Genomic DNA, 26,050 nt, shown 5'->3' on the forward strand with positions numbered 1-26,050 from the left:
ATATTCTACAGTCGCCATCAAATATATCGGAGCGGCCAAGGTGTTCACAAAATCTGAACACGAACTCTAACGCCTTGACAATAGAGGCGTGTTCCGATATTTGTGAGCACCATTGCCGCTCCGATATATCTGATGGCGACTGTACATACAGTAAAACCGCCCAACTACTGCTACCAAACTACAACTATGGTCCACAAGTGCAATAAATACGTAAAAGTTTAAATACCAGTGTTCTTTTTAGTTTTGCCTGAGTTTTTTAATACATTGAATAAACATGAGCTGAACGAAAGAAAGATTTTTTAATTAATTTTGGGTCATTAGTTAGTAGCTTTAGGACTATAAATAGTTGAGTGGTTTTCTGAGGCGAAAAGATACAAATAGTTTTATTTGACTTTAGTTCGGTTTCGCCAAATAAGTAAAAGCGAATTCTGGATGAAATTGCATATACAAAAAAGGTAATTATTTATTGGTAAAATTAGGCGTAACTGTGAATGTGTGTGTGTACCTCTACCTTAGGCGTCATCGACAGGTAACTGTATGTTTGTGACTGTGTGTGTGAGTGTACCTAGGTGTACCTTAGGCGTGTACTTCCGGTGACAACAAAACGCGGTCTCAATGTGATGTGGCCATTATTCAATCAAGCCATCCTATACAGACATACTAGTACCTAGTTATAGACACAGATTAGCAATAGGTATGACATAACGTACCTATATTGTTAACTAGCGACCCGCCCCGGCTTCGCACGGGTTAACAAACTATACATAAACCTTCCTCTTGAATCACTCCATCTATTAAAAAAAAACCGCATCAAAATCCGTTGCGTAGTTTTAAAGATATAAGCATACATAGGGACAAACAGACAGCGGGAAGCGACTTTATTTTATACTAATATGTAGTGAAGTGATACTTAGCTCATTCTTCAAATTTCGACACATTTTTAAACAGATAGAGTGATTCAAGAGGAAGGTTTATAAATAACTTTTTAACCCGTGCGAAGCCGGGGCGGGTCGCTAGTATGTATATAATTTAAATTTTGTGGTTTGAAAAACCACTGTATGTAAAGTTGTAAACAATAAAATATCTATTTGGTTACGAAAACGATTTGCGTGATTAACTGGCGGGTACGTGATCTTGTTTAAGTTGCGATATAGTGCGTGGACATATTTAACCAACATTGATTAGGGGCCGTGAAGAAAGTAGGGCGCATAGGGCCAAGTCTTAGATAACGTAAGGTTATAATAATACTAAAACTTATTCTGTGGTAAGGTAGGTACCTGCACCAAAGAAGGTCCTTCGTTAATTATTTTTATTTACGCATGGTCTAATAAAACATGGTCTTCTCTTCCCAGAGTGTCACTTGCCTACGTCACAATAACATTGCCACTTTATTTCAACATAACATGTTACATGGGTATATTATATCTATGGTTAATAAGTTAAAATATTTCTTTATAATTTTATAATTTTCATTTATATGTATTTTATCTTAAATTTTACAATAACACGTCATTTTTAATTATTCGTTAGCAATATCTTCCGATTCACGAAAGACGTTCGGGTAATTCTGTTTACACTACTGGCAACATCGGATAGCGCTGTCACATTTGACTATCCGCCATGTTGTCCCTGACCGTCATCCTTGTCGAACGCGTGATAATTGTTATTTCCTTCTCGCTCAGTGTCAGCAGTCGCAGTGTTTTCCAAACTTTTCACGTCGTAAGCTCGGTAATTAATGTTTTGTTACGAAAATGGTTGGCTGTTCTATTCGGAACTGTAAGAGTAGGAGTGAAAAGGGCAGTATAGATTTGTTCTATTTTACTATGTTTCTACATGAATAACTTAAAATTAATGCCGTTAAAATCATTTTCACCGTTGGTTAAAATTCTCCCACATTTTAAAGTTTGAGAACCTGTAAACAGCATGATGACGTAGGCAAGTGACAGTTAGGTCATTCGCGAATCTCGGAAGAGAGTACCAGGCGGAGTATATTATTATACCATGTATTTACGTATGTTTAATATGAACTTGCAGTTTTGTCTATGGTACTCTAGCGAACATGGACGCAAAATGTTAATCCATTCACACATACAAAAGTATGAAATTCTGTTTGCCAAATAATTAGGCTAAAGGGGTAACGATTTATGAATTTAGAAAGTTTATACAGGGTGCCTAGTAATTAATGGATAACTATCTAACTCTTATTTTAAATAATACAATTATTTTGCACCATGTGCATGTGTTGAGAAATGTACTTACACTAATAGAGTCTGTGCGGAGAAGTGTTGTACAATGTATTGGTTCCCATACATTTCACGACACTTCTCTTTCCGCACATATCTTTTGTTTTATTGTAAAGAAAATTGCGAGACTATCACGAACAAAACATGCCTATACGCTCATCCTTTAGCAAATATTGCTAAGTGTCTGTTTATCCCTTACACTTGTTCAAATAAGAGTACAGTCATTTAAAGCACGTTAATGGTAACCGTATTTGTAGAGTGAGACAGTCCAAACGACAAACAGTCACGTGCCTAATGTCTGCAGTGAGAGTTTTGCAATAAAATTGTGTGTAGCCTGTGTTTAAACATATTAAACAGGCTTAGCGAACTCTGTATTTATGACAATCTCCTTTTTTGTATCTTATGGACATACACACACGAGAACAGGTGACAGTAAATAATCACTAAAAAAAGGGTACAATATGATTAAAAGTAAAGAGAGGTTCAAAATTAAAGGAACTGTAAGATAAGGCCCATGAAAGAATTAAACTAATCGATGGGCACTGTGTGGAATGAATCGCTGCTACACCAGAATTACATTACAATCAAAACATCACTTGTTTTGAACGAAATTGTAACCAGCCCCTTGCTATTTGCCAATTAAACACGGTTCGATAGCGATGTATGAGTGATGGTCATATGTTGTTTTTCCTCAACACAATATTAAAGACAGCAAATTATTGAGTACTTATAGTATAATCGTAAGTTACTGCTTTCCTCAGGTGCAATTTTATTTGCATTTGCAGGACAATATGCCATAATTAATTCTTGGCCTAGACATGCATAATAATTTATTGCACATCTCTAAGGACACAGAATGATTTATCAACTGAATATAACGCAATTTTAATATTCATATTAGCTATGTGCATATGCAATTGCAATTTATAATTATTATAATGACTAAACGCTGAAAATTCTCATTGTGGAATTGCGGAAATGGAAAATAGCAGATAAGCACCCTTCGGTCTTCCTATTTAGCATCGTTTACATCAACTTTACATTGTATGTTTTTTGCAATTGCGATTTTCATGGATTATATGATTATAGATAATAAAATAATATTGCATAACATAAGTAATATATTATACACACATACATTGGAGTTACATTGAAGGGATGTTTACAAAAACAACATAACTGACTATAGGTACACTGGTTGACACCTGAAACGATTGACAATGTTCTTAAAAAAGTGTCAACCGCTCTAAGCAGTTATGTTGTTTTTGTAAACATCCCTTCAATTATTAGTTACCAAATAAAAATAATGTACCTGTATCTAACATTAGTTTAAATACACTTCCTTAATATAGCTTTGATTAGGTAATTTATAGGTCGTTCGTTTACAGTTGATATAATTTAGGTACATTTTTATGAATGTTGTTGTTTGCGAACTTGGCGTATATTTTATTTATTACCCTAAAATACCAATAAGCAACATCCTAGCGCCATCTCTGAACAACATGATAAAACGAATATACTGCTCGTAATCAACGAAGCCTCCACTCGTTTCAGTTGAACGTATAAATAATAGATGGCGCGGAATTTAATATTGCTTTAGGTCATTAACTGTGTTTACGTCAGCTATTAGTTAGAACTTAGAACCTTTGAAGGCATTTTTCAGAAGTACCTACTTTAAGGCCGCCTTTACACCTGTAAGTTTTACTTACGTAAGTAGGGACACAGCTATATACCACAGAATGAGAGATGAATATCGTTATCTCATTCTAACAAATAGCTTTGTCCCTTACTTAACTTACGTAAGTAAAACTTACAGGTGTAAAGGCCGCCTTATGCTAATTTTCAATATGAGTTTCTGTATGTTAAGATTGTATTTTAGTTATTTCGGTAAAACGTTAGTTCATTCTAACCAACTTACTGTTCGTTAGTTATTTGATCTCACGTAGAGTTATGTGGATAATAAAAAATATATTGATATTTTAAGGTTTTTTCCATGTTTTACTATTTCAGTATTGTCCAGCCCTTACTTGTAGTAAAATATGTATCTGTTTTCCTCATTACTTTTAAAGACTAACCGCGATTTTTTTAGTCGACATATATAAGACTATCTGATAGTGATATACATACATATATAGTTTGTCAAAGGACTGTCTCATTTCAATCAAACATAGATAGAGAAAATCATACTATCTTTTGTATTACACTAGTACTAGACTAGCACCCAAAAGAAAAGGATGAGTACCTATAGTTTTTTTTTTGTTCTTATTTACTGACAATTTGGTTTGACCAACTATATATTTTAGTACCTACCTATTTACCTTTTTGTAATTTTTGGCTCAATTATAGTTCTGTGTAAAATCTAGATAATAAAATTGTAAAAAAAGTTACGCTATGGTGTGGTCAGAATATACCTAATATCAACATCATAGTTTTCCCACAAGTATGTCTTTGGCAAAAAGTAAAAGTTATTTATCAATTAAACTACTTATTCGTTTTGTGGTCGCAATCCAGTTAACTGTATCACTCGATAGTAGTAGTTAGATGTTTCATAGTACTTATTTCCTACTCAGTCACCATAAAAAATGGCGCCTATTCTGGTAGCGCGTGGATGCGATATCGTTTCGATCGCATTTTTTTTTCGTTTGTGGTATTCAACACATTGAGTGCCGGGAATCCGCTCGGCGAGTTCTTTGTTCGGAGTCACTGTCTCTACATAGCGGGAACTAGCTGGGATCGGCTACAAGCATAGCGCTACAAAAACGATGGCAGTGAATGTGTTAACAGTTATAAATATAGAGATAGACTCAGAAACACTTGATAGCAATGAAAACGGGCCATTATGACTGTAAAGACGTTTTATACACGACTCCATGCTTCCCCAATGGATTGGAAATGATTGTCATGGACTGGATGAACCTAATAGCTAGATGTGAATATGATTTGTTATTACTTATTAATGTTCAAGCTTGAGACCTGAACATGTCAAAGATATTGATTATTCGAAATCCTTTTCACGACGTTTTGGTTTTGCAAAATAATGGGACTTTCTAACATAAAATTAACTTCTTTCTGGACTTCCTTTGTAGGTACGCCCTCAAAACCTTAGGTCATGAACTCTGAATGACTCGTTGACAGTTCCAATGACGTCCTTACTTAAGATTAATCGGAAAAGCCTATTCGATCACAGCCATTATCTACCAGAATAGTCCCTTTGACGTCACCGGCTCACCGCATGCTAACCGCGCGTGCGCCGCCCCCTCCCCCCGCCGTCTCCATACCACCATCTATCCTGAACTCACTGAAACGCGCACCGGCCGTGACAGTCCATCAACAATTCATCAATCCTCCAAAATGTCACTTTACCAAAATTCACTTGGCTCGCTTAGCAATGTAACGTAGATCGTAGATGGGTAACGTTGATTTTTGAAAGTTTTTTTTCTAGTAAAATTTTCGCGTTTTCCTTTTTTTTTGTTTTTTGAAAATGGTGTCGAGATCTGGACACGTGTTGGTGTGGGAACAGACGGGGTTGGAGGATCAGAGGCCGAGTAAGCAACGTAAGTTTGTTAAGTTTTGAAACTTGTATAATAGAATCAGTTTATTTTGTAACATTTTGTAATTGAACCTTAATCTTAATTACATCTTATAATGAGATTTTAGTCAGTAAGTTATAGCTATACCCAACTCCTGTTGAGCTGCAATTTCCGTTGGTTTTACCTAAATAAATACAGAATGAATAGGTACTCTATAATTGTTCCATAGGTTGCTCTTTTCGGCATCATCACTCGTTGCCATAGAGACGGTGACGACTCTGGCTTACTTTTTAAAATTTTGGTTTTCTACCTGTGCTCGAGTGGAAGAAAATATAAAGCAAGATTGACTTTTCTTCAGATTTATATAGTCTCACCAAGCTAACAGACTGCAGTGACATATTTCTAGGAAAAAGTTATGACGTTTTTATTACTGCTGTGACGTCGGAAAATTTCCACAATGCTGAAATTCCTTATCAAAAAATTTAGGCAATTATTCATATTTCTACAGGAATCGACATTTTGTCACTTCCGATATTTAATTTTCTTTGCCTCCTAAATTCTCCGAGAAATTTTTCAACTTTTTAAAAACTTTCCGTAACTTGCACATCTATCTGTATAGTGACGCTTCCACACTCTGTTTTTGGTTATAGGACTTAGGTACTTATGTCATAGAGTTCGCTTGAGTTGTTTCCGTCATCGATAATATCTTTATGTAGGTATACGTTCCACTTTATTGTTTTATTATTAAAAAAAAAACATTTTGCTGAGTATTTAAGGCGAAAAATATTTAAACATTACGTTTTTTTATGAACATCACATATATTCAAGTTATTGGCATAAGATCGGTACTATAGGACTTGATGCAGGATGCAGGGCACTATTTTACTAAAAATTTAAACTTAAACATCGGGGGGGACTTACGCGAAAACCGAAATTCGCAAATTGCGGGGCTCTTTCTCTTTTTCTCTCATTAAGACTTAATTAGAGTAACAGAGAAAAATATGCCCGCAATTGACGAACTTCGATTTTTTGCGGTTAAAAGTAACCCAGTTGTCCTCAAATTGACCTACACACAAACGAACCATTACCTATCTAAACTCTCTAATACTCTAGGAATATTCAGGGCTGAACATCGTATAAAAAGGCGTTTTGCTGTTGACTGCACTTAACGAGTGGAAAATGCTGAGAGAGCGTCGGCAAAACAAGCCGACAAAGCAAAAATATCGGGTTACAAATCTGTTTTGCAAGGTTCGAGTTCCAACTGTACCTAAAACGGTTCTAGTAAAACAACATGCGTTTGGTACTGTCATGTCAGCAGCGATTGTAGTTGGAAGGAGATTTAGGCGAATCCGAATAGACACTGTATCTTAATCTATCTACTTAATCTATATAAAACGAGTAATTCTTGTACCTTATACCTTTAAACGAGCAATTCTGGTATATACAGTTATATATACGTATATATATATATATATATATATATATTTCGGGGATCTCGGAAACGGCTCTAACGATTTCGATGAAATTTGCTATATGGGGGTTTTGGGGGGCGAAAAATCGATCTAGGTAGGTTTTATCTCTGGGAAAATGCGTATTTTTTTATGTTTTCCGAGCAAAGCTCGGCCTCCCAAATATTAAAATGTAAATTGAGAACTATCTCGATTTTTTAGTCGGTTAAAATTTTAGGGCATGAGCCAAGAATGTAGGTATGCATTTCCTTACCAAGAAAAACTTAACTAGTTTAGGCAGCCATCACACGTATTTACAAAAAAATAAACATTAGTCATCACAGTTCATTCAATATTGTAGTACCTAAAGTCTATTTTTTTATTCGGTAGAAATGAAATTTCATAGTATGAAATGACATTTTATGTTCATACTATGAAATGACATTTTAGTCTACCGAATAAAAAAATAGACTTTAGGTACTGGTTGGGGTACTGTACAGTCAGTAGCAATAGTTGCTAAGCGGGCGAGTTGTTCAAAATTACCTTGACACGCTCTTATTCTCTTAACAATAAAGTCGCATCAAGATCATTTTGAACACCTCGCCCGCTTAGCAACTATTGCTGCTGACTGTACCTACTCCCACTAAACTCAAGCATCATACTCACCAGTCCACTCAGTTTGATCATGTATCCCAGTTCCGATCTCAGCTTGGCTGGCTTCCGATTCGTCGTCCAAGAGATGTGCATGTCCTGTCATTGCTTTTCAATGTACTATTTAATCCTGCTTCGCCACCTTACCTTTCCGAAAGATTTAGTTTCTTAGCTGCTGGTAGTGGTCACCGTCTTCGATCAAGCGCCAACCTTTCACTCGCAGTTCCACCCAATATGACGCGCACATACAAAAAATCCTTTACTGTCCACGCCGTGAAGCTATGGAACGGGGTACCGGTGTCCGTGAGGCAATCCCAATCTGTAGCATCACTCAAGGAGAGGCTTAAAAAATTGTGGCTTTCCGATACATAAGTAATTCGGTTTTCTTCTTTAGTTTCCTTTACTTTTCTGGTTCGAGCTCATGTCTATTTGTTTTATGATATATATTGAGTATTTATTTATTTATTTAATTTAGGTTATATTTATATATGTACGCTTTATTTTTATTTATGTTTATATATATTATTTGTAACAATGTGTATTCAAAACTTGCATTTCATTAACTTTAGTGATTGTACACTATTGTTTTGTTTGTCATTCATCGTTACTTCTGTTTTGTTTTATTCGTTTCCTCAAAGGTTAACTGGAAGAGATCCCATACAGGGATAAGTTCGCCTTTGTTGTATTTAATTTACTCTGTAACTATTTTTCTCGTGTTTTTATTTGTATGTGCCATAAAGTATATACATACATACATACATACATACATACTTATCCCAGTCGCAAAACAAGGATCAAGCGTTTAAAAGTTGTGTTGACCAAACCATTAGTCGTAGTCATCGTCATCTTGACATCATATTTACTGTAAGTACATTTCATCCATCAAATCCTAGACTGGCATCTCATTTAGTAATAAATATCGTGACGTTATGATGAAATGTTTAATAAAATCCCATGATCTCATTAGGTACGTCACGACCCTGTGATACGTTATCAATGGGCATGCCTAGTCTTATTAAAACCCATGGTGTGCCAAAAATTATATATATATTTCGTTTATACATAATTATGTTCATTTTACTGTCATAGTTTTATGTAAGTAATCGTGTAAGTAATGCATATGTTATTAGATTGTTATAATCGTTGCGGTTTATAAAGTACTTGTTAGATTTTATGTAATTGTGTTCAACTGCAAAACCACTTATATGTTGTAGGTATACAGTGTGGAAAGATAAGTCGGGCCCTGGAGGGAAACTACCTTAAATCCTTAAGCTGGCTCATTTTACTTAAAGGAGACATTCCTTTATTTTTAAAAATAAACAAAACTGCATTCAAAGATTTTCTAAAACTCGACTAAAAATTCCAAAAAATAAAAACTTGCAGTTTTATTCTACTAATCGATACAGTTAATGTTAATGATAACATTTCTCCAAGAAACATTAGGTCTTAAACTCGTCTGTCGTACAAAATATCCATAAAATGTAATATTTAGTACTCAAGATTTTTTTAGACAAGCCAAATCGAAGAAAAAAAGAAAAATATTTTGAATGCAGTTTTGTTTCTTTTTAAAAATAAAGGTATGTCTCCATTAAGTAAAATGAGCCAGCTTAAGGATTTAAGGTAGTTTCCCTCCAGGGCCCGACTTATCTTTCCACACTGTATAAATGTGTTACGTAATAAGTTGTCATTGTGAATTCATAAATTGTCAATCTACTATGTAACTGTATATTCATTGTATGAAAAATGAAAAGTCCAATACTGATACGCTGATATAATTTACAATTTGGTCCTTCGATCCGGATCGTGTTCGCCCTCGCCCTTCATACTAATACAGACAGACAGACAGAGACATTTTATTGCTAAGTATTGGTCGGTTATGATTTAATTTAGATCTATTATATAATGGGATAGTCAGGCGAAGGTACAGTCGCCATCAGATATATCGGAGCGGCCAAGGTGATCGCAAATAGGTATCTGAACAAGCACTCTAACGCCTTGAGAATAGAGGCGTGTTCAGATATTTATGAGCGCCTTGGCTGCTTCTGTATAAATGTCAATTCTTATTCAAAAAACTGTAGGTACCTATTAGAAATTGCTTTATTCGTCTGGTTTCGAGGCTCGACGATGTGGCTTCGACATCACATTCAGAGTCATCAGACAGAGATTCCTACCCACGTTTAATGCGTCGGGTTTAAAAGTAGTTTCATATTTATGATCTTTTGTTTATGGAGATCGTTAGGTACGTTTGTTTGTTTACAATACAAAGAGTTAAGGGATACCTAGTAATCTTAACTTTCGTAAGCTAACATCATGTTTGAAGTCGTCATGTGACGTTTGTTTTCACACGGAGGCGAAAGTAATACATAGGTAAGTATTACCTAATGGTAATAATACTAAGTAGATTTCGACGTCAGTATTTGATAAGTATGAAATTAAAAGGAAATTGGGAACATCATTTTAATCTAATTTAGTCTCATTGTTGTTAATTCACGCAGTAAAATCTAACTTGACAAACATGAAAGGGGTGAAAAGGTAAAAAAGCATTGTTAATTAGTTACCCCTGGGCGGAAAACCTGACAAATAACATAAAAAATATTTGTTGTTTTATTTAAACTCTAAAGTACCTACAAGTTGCCACCAAATGGAATTTAATCTGAATAGGCTGAAAAACAAGCTGACTGTGCTTACCGCCTGTGACAAACACAATAGAGACGGCCTTGACCGTGGGACTGACTGTGTCTAGATTATTGCCAGATTATTACATAGGTATAAAGCTATGAAAAGCAAGTAGGTAGGTAAACTGAGACTATATTATATAGTATTGTACTATATTTTGGCTCTCTGTAAGTCTGTACTATATATTTTTGGGAAAAAATATATAGTACAGACTTACATCTCCAATTAAACTTATATTACCTACACTTATGTTTAGTATTTTATCTAAAAGTACTATATTTTTTTGAAACGTACTATATTTTTGATGCCTTATTCTGGAAAATACTATATTCCACCAAAAAATAGTTGGCAACCCTAGTCGGCACTGCTGAGGCGGAGAGATCCAGCGAAGCGAAGAAATGTGGATTACAACCAGTTGATGCTATTGGTTGATACCTCTCATCTCCGCTCGTCTCCGCTTTAGTGGGAAGGCAGCCTAGGCGCTTGAAAATCATTAGGAGGAAAAAGCGGAAACGGATGATATATATACGGTATTTTTAATAAAACTATTTAGTCTAAGAAAGCAAAGACGCGGCCAAATTTTTTCGCCCGTCTAGACAGTTAATATACTTATACAGTCTCTTGCGCAATATAACGTCATAGTTTGCCTAAGCATAACGAAAATGATATACGATACATATTTACAAGACCGCCTTACGCATCAATTTAAAAACGTTACCGACTGATACGTTTACAGGTGGTCCAGTATAAGCCTGATCTCTTAACTACGCAAAAATGTCATAAATCGCAGGATCACATTATACTAGACACAATCACAAAGACGAAGAGCTTTTTATGAACGTGTGTCGGCACACGGCTAGTGCGTGAGGAGAAAAATTAACGACCACCCACCTTGTGACGTCACATACGCGTGAGGGGTCATTTGCACTTCAATTTCACGCACGTGTTTTAGCTGCGTCATAAATATTTTAAGAAATGCGTTTCGTTCATTGCCTAAAGACATTATTTGGTTGATTAGGGCTACCGAAATGTGTTTTTACATATTTTTTGTAATAATCGTTCAGACTTTATGACCGTATGGTACCTACGCGTGACTTGTTTTTCCTTTTTTTTATCATATTTTTTATTTATTTTGGTAATCATACTATAATAAACATATTTGTGTCTCTATAAAGTGATCTAGTGGTGTGTCTGACTATATAATTCAAAACAAGAACCAGGCCGCAGCCATACTACGTCTAATTGGTTGCATTTCAAATGCTTCAGCCGCTGCAATTTGCGGCAGACTCATTAAGATGTAGGTTTTCATTCATTAAGTATAGGTACCTACTTATTTTCCTTTAAGGATCGACAGATAAGTGCTGCTGTAATATAGTTATCAGGGATATGGATTATAATAGGCTAGAAAACAACTAACTGAAGTCTCACTGTGGAATTCCCAGTACCTAGCAGTTATGTTGGTAAAAGTATTAGGTACCAATATTTGCTATCACCTACGTCATGCCTCGTTTTAGGTTTCTGGGACGGGCGACATTTTTAACCCCCGAGCCCCCGACGCAAAATGTGTTAAATACTTTTGACGCCAATATCAATGTCTGTCTGTGGCATGGACCGATTTAGATGCGTTTTTTTTACGTAAAAGTGAGTTTCCTTGCGGTTATTCTTAGCTACGTTTGATAAAAATCGATCCAGCAGTTTGAAGCGTAGGTATCAGCTATTTTAAATGGTTTAAAATATTATGATTAGAGTAGGTTTAAATTTTATTTATTTATTATATTCATACTTGTGCTCAAATGTTTGCCAAATAACGCAGCACTTCTCTCTCTGTTCTACATGCAGATATCTAGAAACGTGTGCAACCCGTATACTTAGATGGCAAATGCGGCCAAGTGTGTGAGTGTAGGCGCGTCATCGCGTCATTAGATTGATGGCCCATAGGACGTGTTTACATTATTTTTTGGCGCCACTGTGTAAACTGGAAACTAAGGGAGTGGAATAAATTTCAGGATTTTCAGTGAAAGTGCAAATGTTACATTGATTTACTTACGTTTGAGTGTCCACGCTGTTATTAATATACTTGTGGTAGGCTGGGTTAGGATCTTATCAAACAGTTACACAAGAAGCACCATACTTATGTATGTACCTATATCAGTTCAAGAGTGAAAATATGGAACAAAAACCCATTAGGCCATTAGATATAAAAGTTAAGGTACCTACCTGCGTCAAAGAAGGCCCGGTTTTTAAGCTTGCATACTTTCAAAAGATCATACTTTTATAAGGTAATTTAATCTAAACTTTTGTGTCGCGCGCTATATTGCGAGCAACTAATCCAATTTCCATACTTCACTACACCTTAATAAACGTCCCCCGCCGCGTCTGTCTGTTTGTGTGTTTGTATGTTCGCGATAAACTCAAAAACGACTGAACGGATTTTCATGCGGTTTTCACCTAGTGATTCTTGAGGAAGGTTTGTGTATAATTTGTTAACGTGCATGCGACCGGGCGGGTGGCTAGTCATTAAATATATTAGAGAATTGTAGTTCGAGTTCCAGGAGGCCTATTGAACTTAATCCACCCAAGACGCGACTTGCTAAGTCCAAAAAGTGTATACATACGGTAGGACCTAAAGTATATAACAAAATCCAGCTGGAGTTGAAACAAACCACCAGCGACCAATTTTTCAATAAAAAACTTAAATCTAAACTGGTGTCTGACGCATACTACTCAATTGATGCCTTTTTCGAGACCCAACACTGTACCAAGTAAATAAAACTATATACCTACATATTAATAAACAACTGCTAGTTCGCTGGCTCAGCCTTGCCTGCCCAACTATGTAAATACAATAAATAATTATAAGACCTAGCATTAAGCACTGTATGTACCTGACGTGTAAAATTATATTTTTATCAATAAAGTATTGAAATTGAAATTGAGTTAGAATATTATGGGTCAATTTCACCAAACGAGCATTTTTGTCTAATTCCCATGGAATTTTGAAATACCAACATTACACAAAAAAAATTATGCTGATAATTTGATAAAAAATATAATAAACATTAATTTTCTTATGGGGTAAAAAAATTCATAAAACTATAAAAGTTATTTCAATTTAAAATTTTGGTCAGGGCACGGGAATTAGTGTGTCCATGGGAATTAGATTTTACTAGCACGGAAATTAGAACATGGCACAGGAATTGTTTTCTTAGCTTATTTTGGTAGTTAAAACTATTATTTATGTATATTTTAATCTACAATAATATACTTCAACCATACTGAAGCGGCATCGAACATATTTATCTTCTTTAATTTTAGTTTCGGACGACAAATCTACGAAAGTATGATACACTAAAAACTACGTATTTGACTAATCGTTTCCTTGATTTTAATGGCAACTAATCTCTCTTTCTTAGTAAAATATACATATTTCAAAACAATACTTTGAGTAGTTGCGTAAACATGTCCGCCTTACATACAAAACTATTCATTAAAAAGTGTCATTATGTATCTGCATGTAGATAGGTACAAGGTGTATGATCTGGTATATGGCCGTATAGGAAATGATACTAAGAAATAAATAGGGGCACAGAGAGAAGAAGTTATTGTGTAAGTTAATCTGAAGAAATCGAATATGCTGCCTTCATAAATTCATAACACAAAAAATTGTTTAACCACATATGAGGTAAGGTGGGGTAAGACTATCACCGGGGTAAGACTATCACAGACAGACAGACATGACGAATCCATAAGGGTTCCGTTTTTTGCCATTTGGCTACGGAACCCAAATAAGGTATCTAATAGTATTACGGTTTAATTTATAACAACTAATCTATTAAACGAGCAATTCTTGTATATATTTCGGGGATCTCGGAAACGGCTCTAACGATTTCGATGAAATTTGAGCATATATGAGGGTTTTCTGGGGTGAAAAATCGATCTAGGTAGGTGTTATCTCTGGAAAAACGCGCATTTTTGAGTTTTTAGGCAGGTAGGTATATGTTTTCCAAGCAAAGCTCGGTCTCCCAGATATTTAAACTTTATACGGCATACGCTGTCAGCTGTCAAATTTACAAAAACAAATCATTGCAAATGTGATTCATTTTGTTTCATGTAACTTTAGGTACAGGTATTATAATATGTAATAATTCCAGAAATAGTTTTATGTTTATATAATATTTTAATGTTATAATATGATCAATGAATAAGGTAAGGTGGGGTAATACTAACAGTACAAGGATTCCATACAAGTGATAGTCTTACCCCGGTGTCGTCTTACCCCACCTTACCTTACGTATTAAAATTGCCCGGGTTATTCGGGTCCATCCTGTATGTACTATAGTACTTATACTAAAAAACTATTCACAGATTTTTGTGCATTCTTTAAGATTTCCTTAAATGTAAAATAGACAGATATACGTCGTATTATTATTACATATAATATATATTCAATGCCAATATATATATGTAATAATAATATGACGTAAACATTGCCAATTAACTTACAGTGCCCCCAATAAAAGATTTGTTGACAATATATGTAATACTTTCTAATTCCCGTGCCACTTAATCAGCTGTTTTAGGTAAATTTGCTATGGGAATTAGGGCACGGAAATTAGAATTCGTAATAAAAAAATTCGCCAAAAATTTAAATCGTGTTTGACCAAACTGATATGTTATCGCTTACATAAAGATACATAAAGGGCTCCTAAATATGACAATTGTCATTGAAAAGCTATGTGGAAAATAAAATTTATAAGGGGCATCGAAATTAGAAAAAAATTGTCGCCCACCGGATTCCGAAATACTTACGCGATTTCCTCGAACACGCCGCGGCTTGACTTACATCCGCTTGCTTTGAGAGACAGCCGAATACTGCCAGTACAGGTGAGGCGGGACACGAGGCGGTTCAAATACAAACGTCGGCTGTCAGAGCCCTTTGAGTTTTGCCGACGAAATTTTACTCGCGCGCTCGGACAAAATTTAAACATCGATCACAAGTTATTTACCACAATTAAGTTAATAGTATATGTGCTCAGTGATAGTAAATATCATCTAGTTTAAGTATTTGACACTAAATTAGTGATACTAATGTAGAATTTTTCGTAGGATTTTTCATTATGCTTAAAAGTAGATTCCGGACAGGGCACGGGAGTAGTAATTTGAGCCTTTAGGTATTTTTATGTGTACTCTAAAAACCAACTAATCAGTGAATTCATATGGAACTCGGTGTGAAAGTGTGACTTCTTTATGTAAAAAAAAAATGGTAAGTATTATCTGATGCTAACCCGCGATTTTCATCACGGACAGAAAAAAAATCGTGTTCAGAAATTGACCCTTATGTTCAGTAGTTAATTAATGTTGTAAGTACTATAGTAGTAGCAAGTAATATACCAAATAATTGGCATCTTGGCACCTGCGATCATTTGCCGTTTGGCGAGCCAAGACCGGCAGTGCCCGTGACGCCATTTAATTTTATATCAGATTTGTTTGAAATATGACTAGGAAATGCTCTGCCAAATATTATATGTGATATTTAATGGCTAATTTCCTTACTCTTATGTTTATTTAACTACTATTACGTTATCTAATAAATATTAATCAATAATATTTATAAGTACACCTAAGTAAGTATACAGCGTAAATTAGCTTTAATTAAAGTTACCAAACAATTTCGTTGCGGTTAATAAAATAAGAAGGTACTTAGTATTTTAAAGCGGATTTTCCCTTACATTGATAATGTTTAGTTAACCTTTATCAATTCTGATATCAAAATGCATAAATTTATACATTTTTAATGTAAAGCCATTATTTTTTTGAGAAATCAGTAGGTAGGTTAGTAGGTAGGTATATATAAATACACATTCTAATTCGTTTTTTCTTTCCAGGCGGCTTGGGCACACGGCACTTCGTCACTTTCATGTTGTTCCTCGGCATGGCCAACGCCTACGTCATGCGGACCAACATGTCAGTGGCCATCGTGGCCATGGTCAACCACACGGCGCTGCCGACAACCCACGAGGCCACGGACGACGAGTGCGGCGTGGACACTAGGAACAGCACTGTAAGTGGGACCAACATGTGTATAATAGCCATGGTCAACCACACTGGGCTGCCGACAACCCACGAGGCCACGGACACGAGTGCGGCGTGGATACTAGGAACAGCACTGTAAGTAGGACCAATATGTGTAGTAGCCATGGTTAACCACACGGCGCTGCCGACAACCCACGAGACCACGGATGACGAGTGCGGCGTGGATACTAGGAACAGCACTGTAAGTGGGACTAACATGTGTATAATAGCCATAGTCAACCACATCACGGTGCTGCCGATAACCCATTCGGTCAGAAAGGCACTTTTACAAGTCATGGTGCAATAGGGTCTCCAAGAGTTGAAATCCTTATACTTAAAATATTCATTAAAATAAAATATACCATACAAACAAACAAGAACGGAATGAGGTGTCTCACGTCAATTCCACTCAAAAATTATATATTAAGGTCCTCATACGGAACTGTGTTGAAATATAGAGCCTGTTCGGAAAGCGAAGAGTCTTGGAATGTATTGGCCCCATACATTCCACGACTCTTCTATTTCCGCACAGACTCTATTATTAATAAAATATATTGTCGTTGTTAAAAAAAACCGGACAAAGCCTTTGGAAATGTACCTAACCTATCTCGTTTAGTGGCGATTAAGTCCATCAAATTATGTTATCACTCGAATTATTTCTACCCGTTTCTTCACAGGTGACAATGCAGGACGGATCATTTGTATGGAGTTCCACTCTGCAGGGCTACATCCTGTCTTCGTTCTTCTACGGATACGTCCTAACACAGATCCCGTTTGGAATTTTATCAAAGAGGTAAGAAGATGTTTTAACAGTCGACAATAATATTATGCTATTAGTGTTGATCTGTCTTTCAGCTGCCCTGCCATTAATGTCATCTGTAATTCTGGGAATGTAACTGAGGGGCACTGTCCTAACCTAATAGTCTATTATATGATCAATATCAACCGGTTGAAGTCGGGGCGCACCTTACGGGCCATAGAAATTTGAAGCTTCTATAGGTACAGTAGTTGAATTGGGTATTTTGAAAGGCATCGTCAATAGTCACAAGCTATCGCCAACCGCACTGCCATTTATAAATGGAATCGATGCTGATATGTAAATCCTACATAATACAACCAAAAACCAGACAGTTGCGCCAAAAGCAAAGTCATCCCTATAAAGTAGATTCGTCGTTCAGAATGTGGGATGAGTTACCTTCGCTACGTTGTGGTTGTTCAAGAAGCGGGTATAGGGTTCTCAAGGGTGGGCAACGCTGTGGCTCCTGTGATGTTGCTTATGCGACGGTGATCGCTTCCCAGCAGGTGGCTTGTCAGCTCGTCTGCTGACTATCACTTAAAAAAAATATTAATCTTCCAGGTTCGGAGCTCGCTTCTTTCTCGGTGTTGGTATGCTGATCAACTCAGTCTTCGGCTTACTGGTGCCCATTGCGGCTGAGAGAGGCTACCAGTGGCTCATCTTAGTCCGCTTTATCCAGGGTCTCGGTGAGGTGAGTCTTGACCATATTATTATGTACAATGTCGGCATGCGATGCCGACATTGCAATGCAATGTCGGGTGGTTGGTGGTTTGGTTGCATCAACGTTGACACAATGAAATTTTTGCAAACAAGAGATAGTTTGACGTAACCGGATTTCAGGCTGCAACTGGTGCCATCGTTAGACCTTTGAGTGTCAAAGTTTGTTTGCCTAAAATGTTACATAAACTAACCCTTCTCTCAAAATCCTGGCTAAATGGTTGGCTGAATAATGTCTTTAAAGGTTATTTTCCTTACCTTTTAGGAGTATTATTGACTAGAGTTTTTTTTTTGCAGGGTCCTATAGTGCCGTGCTCTCACGCCATGTTGGCCAAGTGGATTCCACCCAACGAGAGGAGTAGAATGGGAGCCGCGGTTTATGCTGGTAAGTCGCATCAATCTAGTTAACCCACAATAAAAACCAATGACTAATAAAACACGACTACGATAATGTAATTGAAAATGTGTTAAATACTTTAGGCAAATGCGTAATACATTATTACAGCGTATTGCAGTCGTGACATTCCAATTACCTACCAACTCCAAATTGATTTATGCAATTGATAGAACAGGAAGCAAGGAAGCACATCCATCTGACAACCTGTCACCAGCTTAAGAATAGTGTTGAACAGAATGTTTGTGAAATTGGGAATGTGTCCATATTGAAAGATCCTTTTGAAAATTTTCTACAACTTTACAAATATAAATCACTTTCATATTTTCACTCACGCGTCACCCGTACAATTCTTTTTCAGGAGCACAATTCGGCACAGTCATCTCAATGCCGCTCTCCGGTCTCCTGTCCGAATACGGCTTCTCTGGCGGCTGGCCGTCCATCTTCTACGTGTTCGGTCTCGTGGGCACGGTGTGGTCACTGGCCTTCTTGTTCCTCGTGTCTGAGGATCCGGAGCACTGTCCCAAGATTAAGGAGGCTGAGAAGAAGTATATTCTCAGTTCGCTTTGGGGCGCTGCTGGGTCTAGCGTGAGTATTGGAATTTTACTTTTACTTTGATATCTTTCTTGGGGCATTACTTGTAGAACCGATGGCAGTTGAAAGAGAAAAATCGTGGCCGCGAAACGGAAGATGCGCCCAAAAAGGTGGATTGAATTGATCATCCAGAGAAATGGTCAAGATTGAAGACATTAGGCTTCAATCGAGCCGTAATCATTAAGGCAACGCTCGACTGGTAGTCGTGGAAATCCTTTGGGAGGCCTATGCACTGGTGCCGTCTTTTGACTGATATTATGATGATGATGATGTTACCATTCGGCCGAAGATGGGTGTATAAGGCCGCAATGAAGATCGGTCTTCTGAAAATGATGACAACAATGTCTATAGAACTGTTAAAATGAATATTTTCCATATTTCCAGTCGCCACCGATCCCGTGGAGCAAGATCCTGCTGTCCATGCCGTTCTGGGCGATCATGCTGGCGCACATGGGCCAGAACTACGGCTACGAGACCCTGATGACGGAGCTGCCCACCTTCATGCGGCAAGTCCTGCACTTCTCCATCAAAGATGTACGTAATAGATCTTATTTGGTTGTAATAAGGTTTATGTATGGTTAGCTAACTGTGACAGTGATGGTATTTCTCAATCTATACTTCCTAATGATTAATAAATATCATTGCTACCACAAGTAGCCTGTTTAGTACAGGAGACACCTGCAGTAACACAATTTATTAGGCAGCGTAACTCGTACCAGGCTTGACCCTATATATTACCTACCCAAACACGAAACCGTGGTCGGACGACATTAGGAAGGCGCCAGGGCCGACCTGGCATAGAACCGCCGCATACAGAACAACATGGAAATCCATGGAAGAGGCATATGTTCAGCAGTGGACGCAAATATGCTCAGAAGAAGAAACACAAAACCATGAATTTTAAAAGTGACTCAGGAAAAATACCAATGCTTACAAAACAAGACGAAAACATCCACCCACCTGGCATACCTACCTTTCTAAAACAATGAAGACAAACTTACACTTACAGTGAAATTTAAAATACCTACGAACTATAACTAGATCAAAAACTGCAATCACGTTACGAGCCCAACTCGATTAATTATCCAATTGACCGCGGCTGAACCTACGGCCTCGTGTGTAACATTTATTGTCGCGAAGCCGGCGTACATATTACGAGTAGGTACCTGATGGTACCTATATTAGATATTTTAACGAATCTAGATCAGACTGCCGGATGAGTTTGTGTGCTACAGCTTGTCAAATTGAATCAATTGAGTCATCAATGTCGGTTGTACCAGGGCCGCGTTTCATAAAAGATCCGTCATAATCGAAGAAATATGTTTCTTGACAACACATGATGTCAGTCGATGTATATCTTGTGTACCTATATCTATTTATGTAGTATGTTCCCACAGGTCTTTATTTTATTTCTGGGTATTTGCAGAACGGCTTCGTATCCGCCCTCCCGTACCTGTGCATGTGGCTATTCTCAATGTTCATCTCCGTGGTCGCCGACTGGATGTTGTCCAGCGGACGCTTCAACCACACGCAAGTCAGGAAGATTATCAACAGTATTGGTGAGTTTCATCAACAGTACCGTGTAAGCAGAATGAACCCCGGCGTGTATACTATAATCACTTCATCTGGGTATTATAGGTACTATTCACTCCACCTGTGAGTGAGTGCGCGCGGTGAGAAAGAACTTTTCACCTTATAGGCTTCCTTTGGTGCTAGAAGAAAAAAAGCAATATCGCACCAACTTGGCAGTGACAATGCATGACCGGCATAATTAACGTAGCGCTTGGTGTGCAGATTTAGCATAGTGGAATAAATGGCGACTGCGAGAGCTGGGACCTAAGTTTATTAATATGTTGAGACAACATACCTATCTTATTCTACGAATGGATACTAAATATCTACTGTTTCCCAGGTGAATACGGCCCCGCTATCGGCCTCTTCATAGCCGCGAACACCGGCTGCGATAAGTCCGCCACCGTCGCCATCCTGGCCATCGGTGTTGGTCTCAACGGTGGTATCTACTCTGGATTCAAGGTGACTAACTTACCTACTATTCAATCTGGGGTTGAATGGTTCTTGTACGATGTCTGGAAAAGGCACATTACATGGTGGATCAAAAATTTGTCGAAGATTGTGGGAATCTTCGGATGAGGGTAGCGCGCGACCGGTTTTGTTCATGACATACCTATGATGGTGACTTCAGTTGAAGTGCTAGGTTTATTACAAGTTGTTGGTGACTTAAGTTGTCAGAGAACTGTTTTGTATTTCAATATAAAATGTACTTATGTTCTACCCACAAATTATGGAATATGTATTTGGCTACATATAATAAATCCAAAACGATCTAATCCCACCTTCTGATGTTCCCAGGTGAACCACTTGGACATCTCGCCGCGCTTCGCCGGTATTCTGATGGCGTTCACCAATTGTCTCGCCAACTTGACGGGTCTATTGGCGCCCATCGTCGCTGGATATATCATTGAGGGCAATGTAAGTATAGACAAATATGTATATTAACCGGGACACTGATATTCGTACGAATATTCTTATAGTTTGTCAAAGGACTGTCTCATTTCAAACATAGAGAGAATCAAACTAACTTTGTCTTACACTAGTACTAGCACCAAAAAGAAAAGGATAAGTATATATTTTTTTGTTCTTATTTACTGACAAATTGGTTGGACCAACTATAATTTATGTGAAGGGTTGTGCGCAATGTGAGTGAGAAGAATTATTAAAAGCGCGCGAAGCTTAACTGATGGCGCTACAATCTTTTAAAAAAGACATATTTAGTTAAGCCAAATCCACAGGAACATAAATCCATTAGCCTCCCTACAGACTTTTCTTTTGTATAGACTCTATATAAACTCAGTCTAATAAAATACCTACTATTATTTTTCAGCCATCGCAAGCTCAATGGCGCAAAGTATTCTACATCGCCGGGGGTATCTACATATTCGCGGCTACCTTCTACAACGTGTTCGGCTCCGGCCGAAGACAGGAGTGGGACAACCCTGCCGAGGACGCGGCCCTGGCCCAGAAGGCGGCCGACAAGAAACAAGCCAAGGTAGACAAGAAAATGGCGAAAGACGGTAGTGAAGCTGAGACGGCACAGTGAGAGTTCAAAATGGCGGATTGCGTTAGAGTTGCCAGCTGAATAAACAATGTAATTTCAAATGTTATTATAATTTAATACCTATAGCTGGTCAAGCAGATCTTGTCAGTAAAAAAAGGCGCGAAATTCAAATTTTCTATGGGACGATATTCCTTCGCGCCTACATTTTTCAAATTTGCCGCCTTTTTCTACTGTCAAGACCTGGTTGACCAAGTATACCTATAGCTGGTCAAGCAAATCTTGTCAGCAGAAAAAGGCGGTAAATTTTAAAAATGTAGGCGCGAAGGGATATCGTCCTATAGAAAATTTGAATTTCGAGCCTTTTTTTACTGACAGGATTTGCTTGACCAACTATATCTAAGCATTATTACAAGGAAACAATACGAAAGAAAGCAACTTTAATCGCAATTCGGACCGTAAGTTTACTGAATGACATTAAATTTTAAAAAATAGGTAAATTAAGATTTGATTGTTTCCCGCGGATTTTAGGGTTGTGTTCATCTACCCGATATGAGTTTATTTTTTCTTTAACTTTTTTTACTTTCTGAAAGAAATATACATTTATTTTACCGTCCCTGTATCCTATTTTATGCATTTAATTCGTTACCTAACGTTAATTAAACTAATTAATCTTGGTACGCTAAACTGTTACTAAATATGTATAATAAAGTACGTACACGTCTCTTATTGTATTTTCAAAAACAAAATACTTAAAGAGATGCACATCAACTAGGCTGTGATATTACATAACAGGATTTTGAATATTATGCAATGTTTTCAAGCTCAAAAGCTATTATCGTTGTTATTTTTCAAATGTCCCAAGAACTTATATCGGGTGAACGAAAAAAGGAAAACGCTATTTATTTATTATTACGTAACCTAGTATTGTTAATAGTTATTAAAAGCTTGAAGGATAAAAGAGACGAGTGAAAGATGAATATGGGTCCAACTTGCTGGTCTACATGAGATTTCATTCAAAATACATGTGGGTACATGTTAAATGCAAAAAGTGACTTTTGAATTTGTATTTTGAATGTAATTACTGTCATATTACTACAGTGGATTGGGTTATAATACGTAATTATACATCACGTAAATTAGTTGTAACATACAATTTTATTGTATTTTTCGCAATTGTAAAATTGCCTGTATAAAGTCAAAAAGAAACGCAAAGATAAGTTTACCAATCAATTGTAGTAATAATCAAGATCAGTTGTACAATTTATTGAATTCGTTACCGTCCGAGCCAGTCACATAATATCTATACCTATGTATAAATACCCTCCAATTTCTCGAAAAGTTTTTGACCTACCGCAGAGTAGGTATTCCTATTTCGCTACAGTTATTTTATTATGTTATGTCAACGTAACGTAAACCTTAAAGATCAAGTTCAAAATTAACGTGCCTTGTAAACAGCAGCCTAGGAAGACGCCATCTAGCAGTGCAGTGGAATCTTTCTTGATGTTTAATTTATCATGGCCGCACGATTTTTATTGCATTCTGTTACATACATAAATACATAATACAAGTCTGTATATATTCTCTAGTAAAAGTGAATACCTATACCTACCTATCAGGGATGTTACGGAGCTCCGTTTCCGTTTCCGTTAAGTCGGAACTTCCGTTTCTGTTCCGGTTCCGTTACTTTTGAAACGGAAGTTATATCGGATGTCAATGCTTAGCGCGGCAGCGGGACATAAGCGATGTACATCAAAAACAAACAGGTTTATACCAGTCATTCGCTCATAGCCCCGCTTGCCACGTGCTGCAGTAATTAGATGTTCTGGTATATCCGTGTTTTTGAATTTGAAGTACCTATTCATATGTGTTGTGTTGTGTAATGTATACCTACTGATAGTACTGACTCAGGCTCCGGTTCTGGTTCCAGTTCCGTTTTCGGTTCCGATTCCGTTTCTGGTTCCGATAAACTATAAAACATCTGGTTCTGCTTTCGGTTCCGATAAAACCACATCCGTTACATCCCTGCTACCTATTAAGAATTCCTTCCCATGATTGTAAAATTTTGTAAAGGTGCCATTACTTGTTTTGTCATATCAGAAATTGAAATAACATCATAGTAACATTTGTTTATCGTTTGGCAAAATTGACATACCTACATTTTTAATTACTAATTCGTGTGCCAAACGTGTTGTAAGTTTATTTTTTAATTTCACTGTTCGTTGGAAGCGAATGTTGTTGCATTAGATAAGTCGTTATGTTTATGAATAAGTAAATGTAATATATTACGGCATTAGTTTAGTCTTTTGTGACGTCATTTGACGCTATACGCCCAGAGCTATTGTGATTGTATTTTATATTTTAAGGTGTAACGTAGTAAAGAAAATACTGGCTATTACCTAACAAAAAGACACTAGAAGTCCAAGAGTTTAAGGTGCAGTAATTTCAGTCAGCAACTCAGCAGTTTTTGAAAAATCGTAGCTTTTTTTGGATCATAATACACGATTGCCAAAAAATATGAATAGCAATCTTCAGGCCCGTCTCTCAACTCATTTATTCAAAATCTGTTTTTTAAACACGTTCCGTTCGATGAAAAAAAATCTCGAACATAGGTCTGAAAATTTCTAACTATGTTTGCACTTAAGCTATTAAAATGAAAATTGCTTCTAAAAATGCTTAATGTTATTTTTGATCGAACTCATTACTTTTTTAAATCTTAAGCCCCCTCCATACTCGTGCGCGAATCCGCGAACCCGAGTGTGGAGTCGATTTCGCAGACAGCGATTCACGCACATGTCTGTAGGGGGCTTTGTAACTACTTATCCAATAACATAACATTGATATCCGCGAACTGGGGCGCATGGCCGTCCGCTCAGTGCTCAGCATAGAGATTTAAATATAAATAAAGAAAGAGTGGTAACTTCATACATCAGTTTCCTTGCCAAAACTAATGTCGACTACGAAATAACTCGCGTTTTGGTAAGAAAACTGATGTATGGAGTTACCACTCTTTCTTTACTTATTTCTCTGTGGTGCTCGGCGAGCTGCGTTCGAAGAAGGGCCTGAACTCACTGCACCTCAAAAATGTAACATCAAATGGCCAGTGTCTATTATAGAGTCTGGCTAATGAAAGTTGAGCCTGAGATAACGCGGGAATTTCAATAAAAACCGCACCTGGCAATAAAATTACTATGAAATTAAATGACAGCTTCAAACTGACAGCTTATTTGATAGGAAAAAAAGTTGCCATATAAAAAGTTTTACATAAATCTCAGGCTCAACTTTCATTAGCCAGACTCTAATAAGTATGAAAGCTTGTAAACGATTTTAAAATTATAGTCTGGCAAAGGGTTATTGTAAACTTTTTTAAATTCACGCCTTTCTGTACTAATGGAAATGATTGACCAGATTATAGGCATTCTGTGATGTGATGTTGTCAGAGACAAGTGCTTTGTGCCTTCGATTAGGACCATATTGTTCGTATTCCAATTTTCAAATCCTGAGGCCGATTGCATAACAACTTGTAACTAATAATATTAGAGCCTCTTTCTAATCAAAGGAATTGAAAAGAGACTTCCGCAATCGCAAGAGGTTATGCAATCGGCCCCTGAAGAAACAAATGCCTTATAAATTCCACATTTTTAAAACAGTTATCTCTATTAAAATAAATTCTAAAATACATTAAAATGTATAAATTGAAAAGCATTTTTATTTTTAAACTATCCCTCATCGGCATCATCGCACCGACTTGAAATTTGAAACATATCGGAAAAGATCTGTTGGCTTTAAGCAAATAGAAGAAAATTGTGAACTTCAAAATTACAGATTTTGGGATTTATTGCAATTATAAAAAATA

At 36.9% G+C, this 26,050-nt stretch overlaps 1 protein-coding gene across 2 annotated transcripts in view; it reads left to right on the top strand.

Annotated features, from left to right (window-relative positions):
• The window catches only part of LOC134652819 (putative inorganic phosphate cotransporter), a 103,508-nt gene extending 81,228 nt beyond the window's left edge, over positions 1-22,280 (top strand). Inside the window, exons 1-11 of one of the 2 annotated variants that reach the window (XM_063507999.1) lie at positions 5,558-5,797; positions 16,434-16,609; positions 17,298-17,413; positions 17,978-18,107; positions 18,431-18,518; positions 18,889-19,115; positions 19,506-19,655; positions 20,548-20,680; positions 21,034-21,155; positions 21,492-21,611; positions 22,024-22,280. In XM_063507999.1, coding sequence (XP_063364069.1) covers positions 5,725-5,797; positions 16,434-16,609; positions 17,298-17,413; positions 17,978-18,107; positions 18,431-18,518; positions 18,889-19,115; positions 19,506-19,655; positions 20,548-20,680; positions 21,034-21,155; positions 21,492-21,611; positions 22,024-22,239 — 1,551 coding nt within the window. In that variant the 5' untranslated portion in view covers positions 5,558-5,724 and the 3' untranslated portion in view covers positions 22,240-22,280. Of the gene's footprint in view, positions 1-5,557; positions 5,798-16,433; positions 16,610-17,297; positions 17,414-17,977; positions 18,108-18,430; positions 18,519-18,888; positions 19,116-19,505; positions 19,656-20,547; positions 20,681-21,033; positions 21,156-21,491; positions 21,612-22,023 lie in introns of those variants that run through there. The other variant, XM_063507998.1, reaches the window with a different exon arrangement.
• The last annotated feature ends 3,770 nt before the right edge of the window (positions 22,281-26,050 follow it).

The sequence above is a fragment of the Cydia amplana genome, chromosome 12, assembly GCF_948474715.1.
Source record: "Cydia amplana chromosome 12, ilCydAmpl1.1, whole genome shotgun sequence".
Taxonomy (NCBI): Eukaryota; Metazoa; Arthropoda; class Insecta; order Lepidoptera; family Tortricidae; genus Cydia; species Cydia amplana.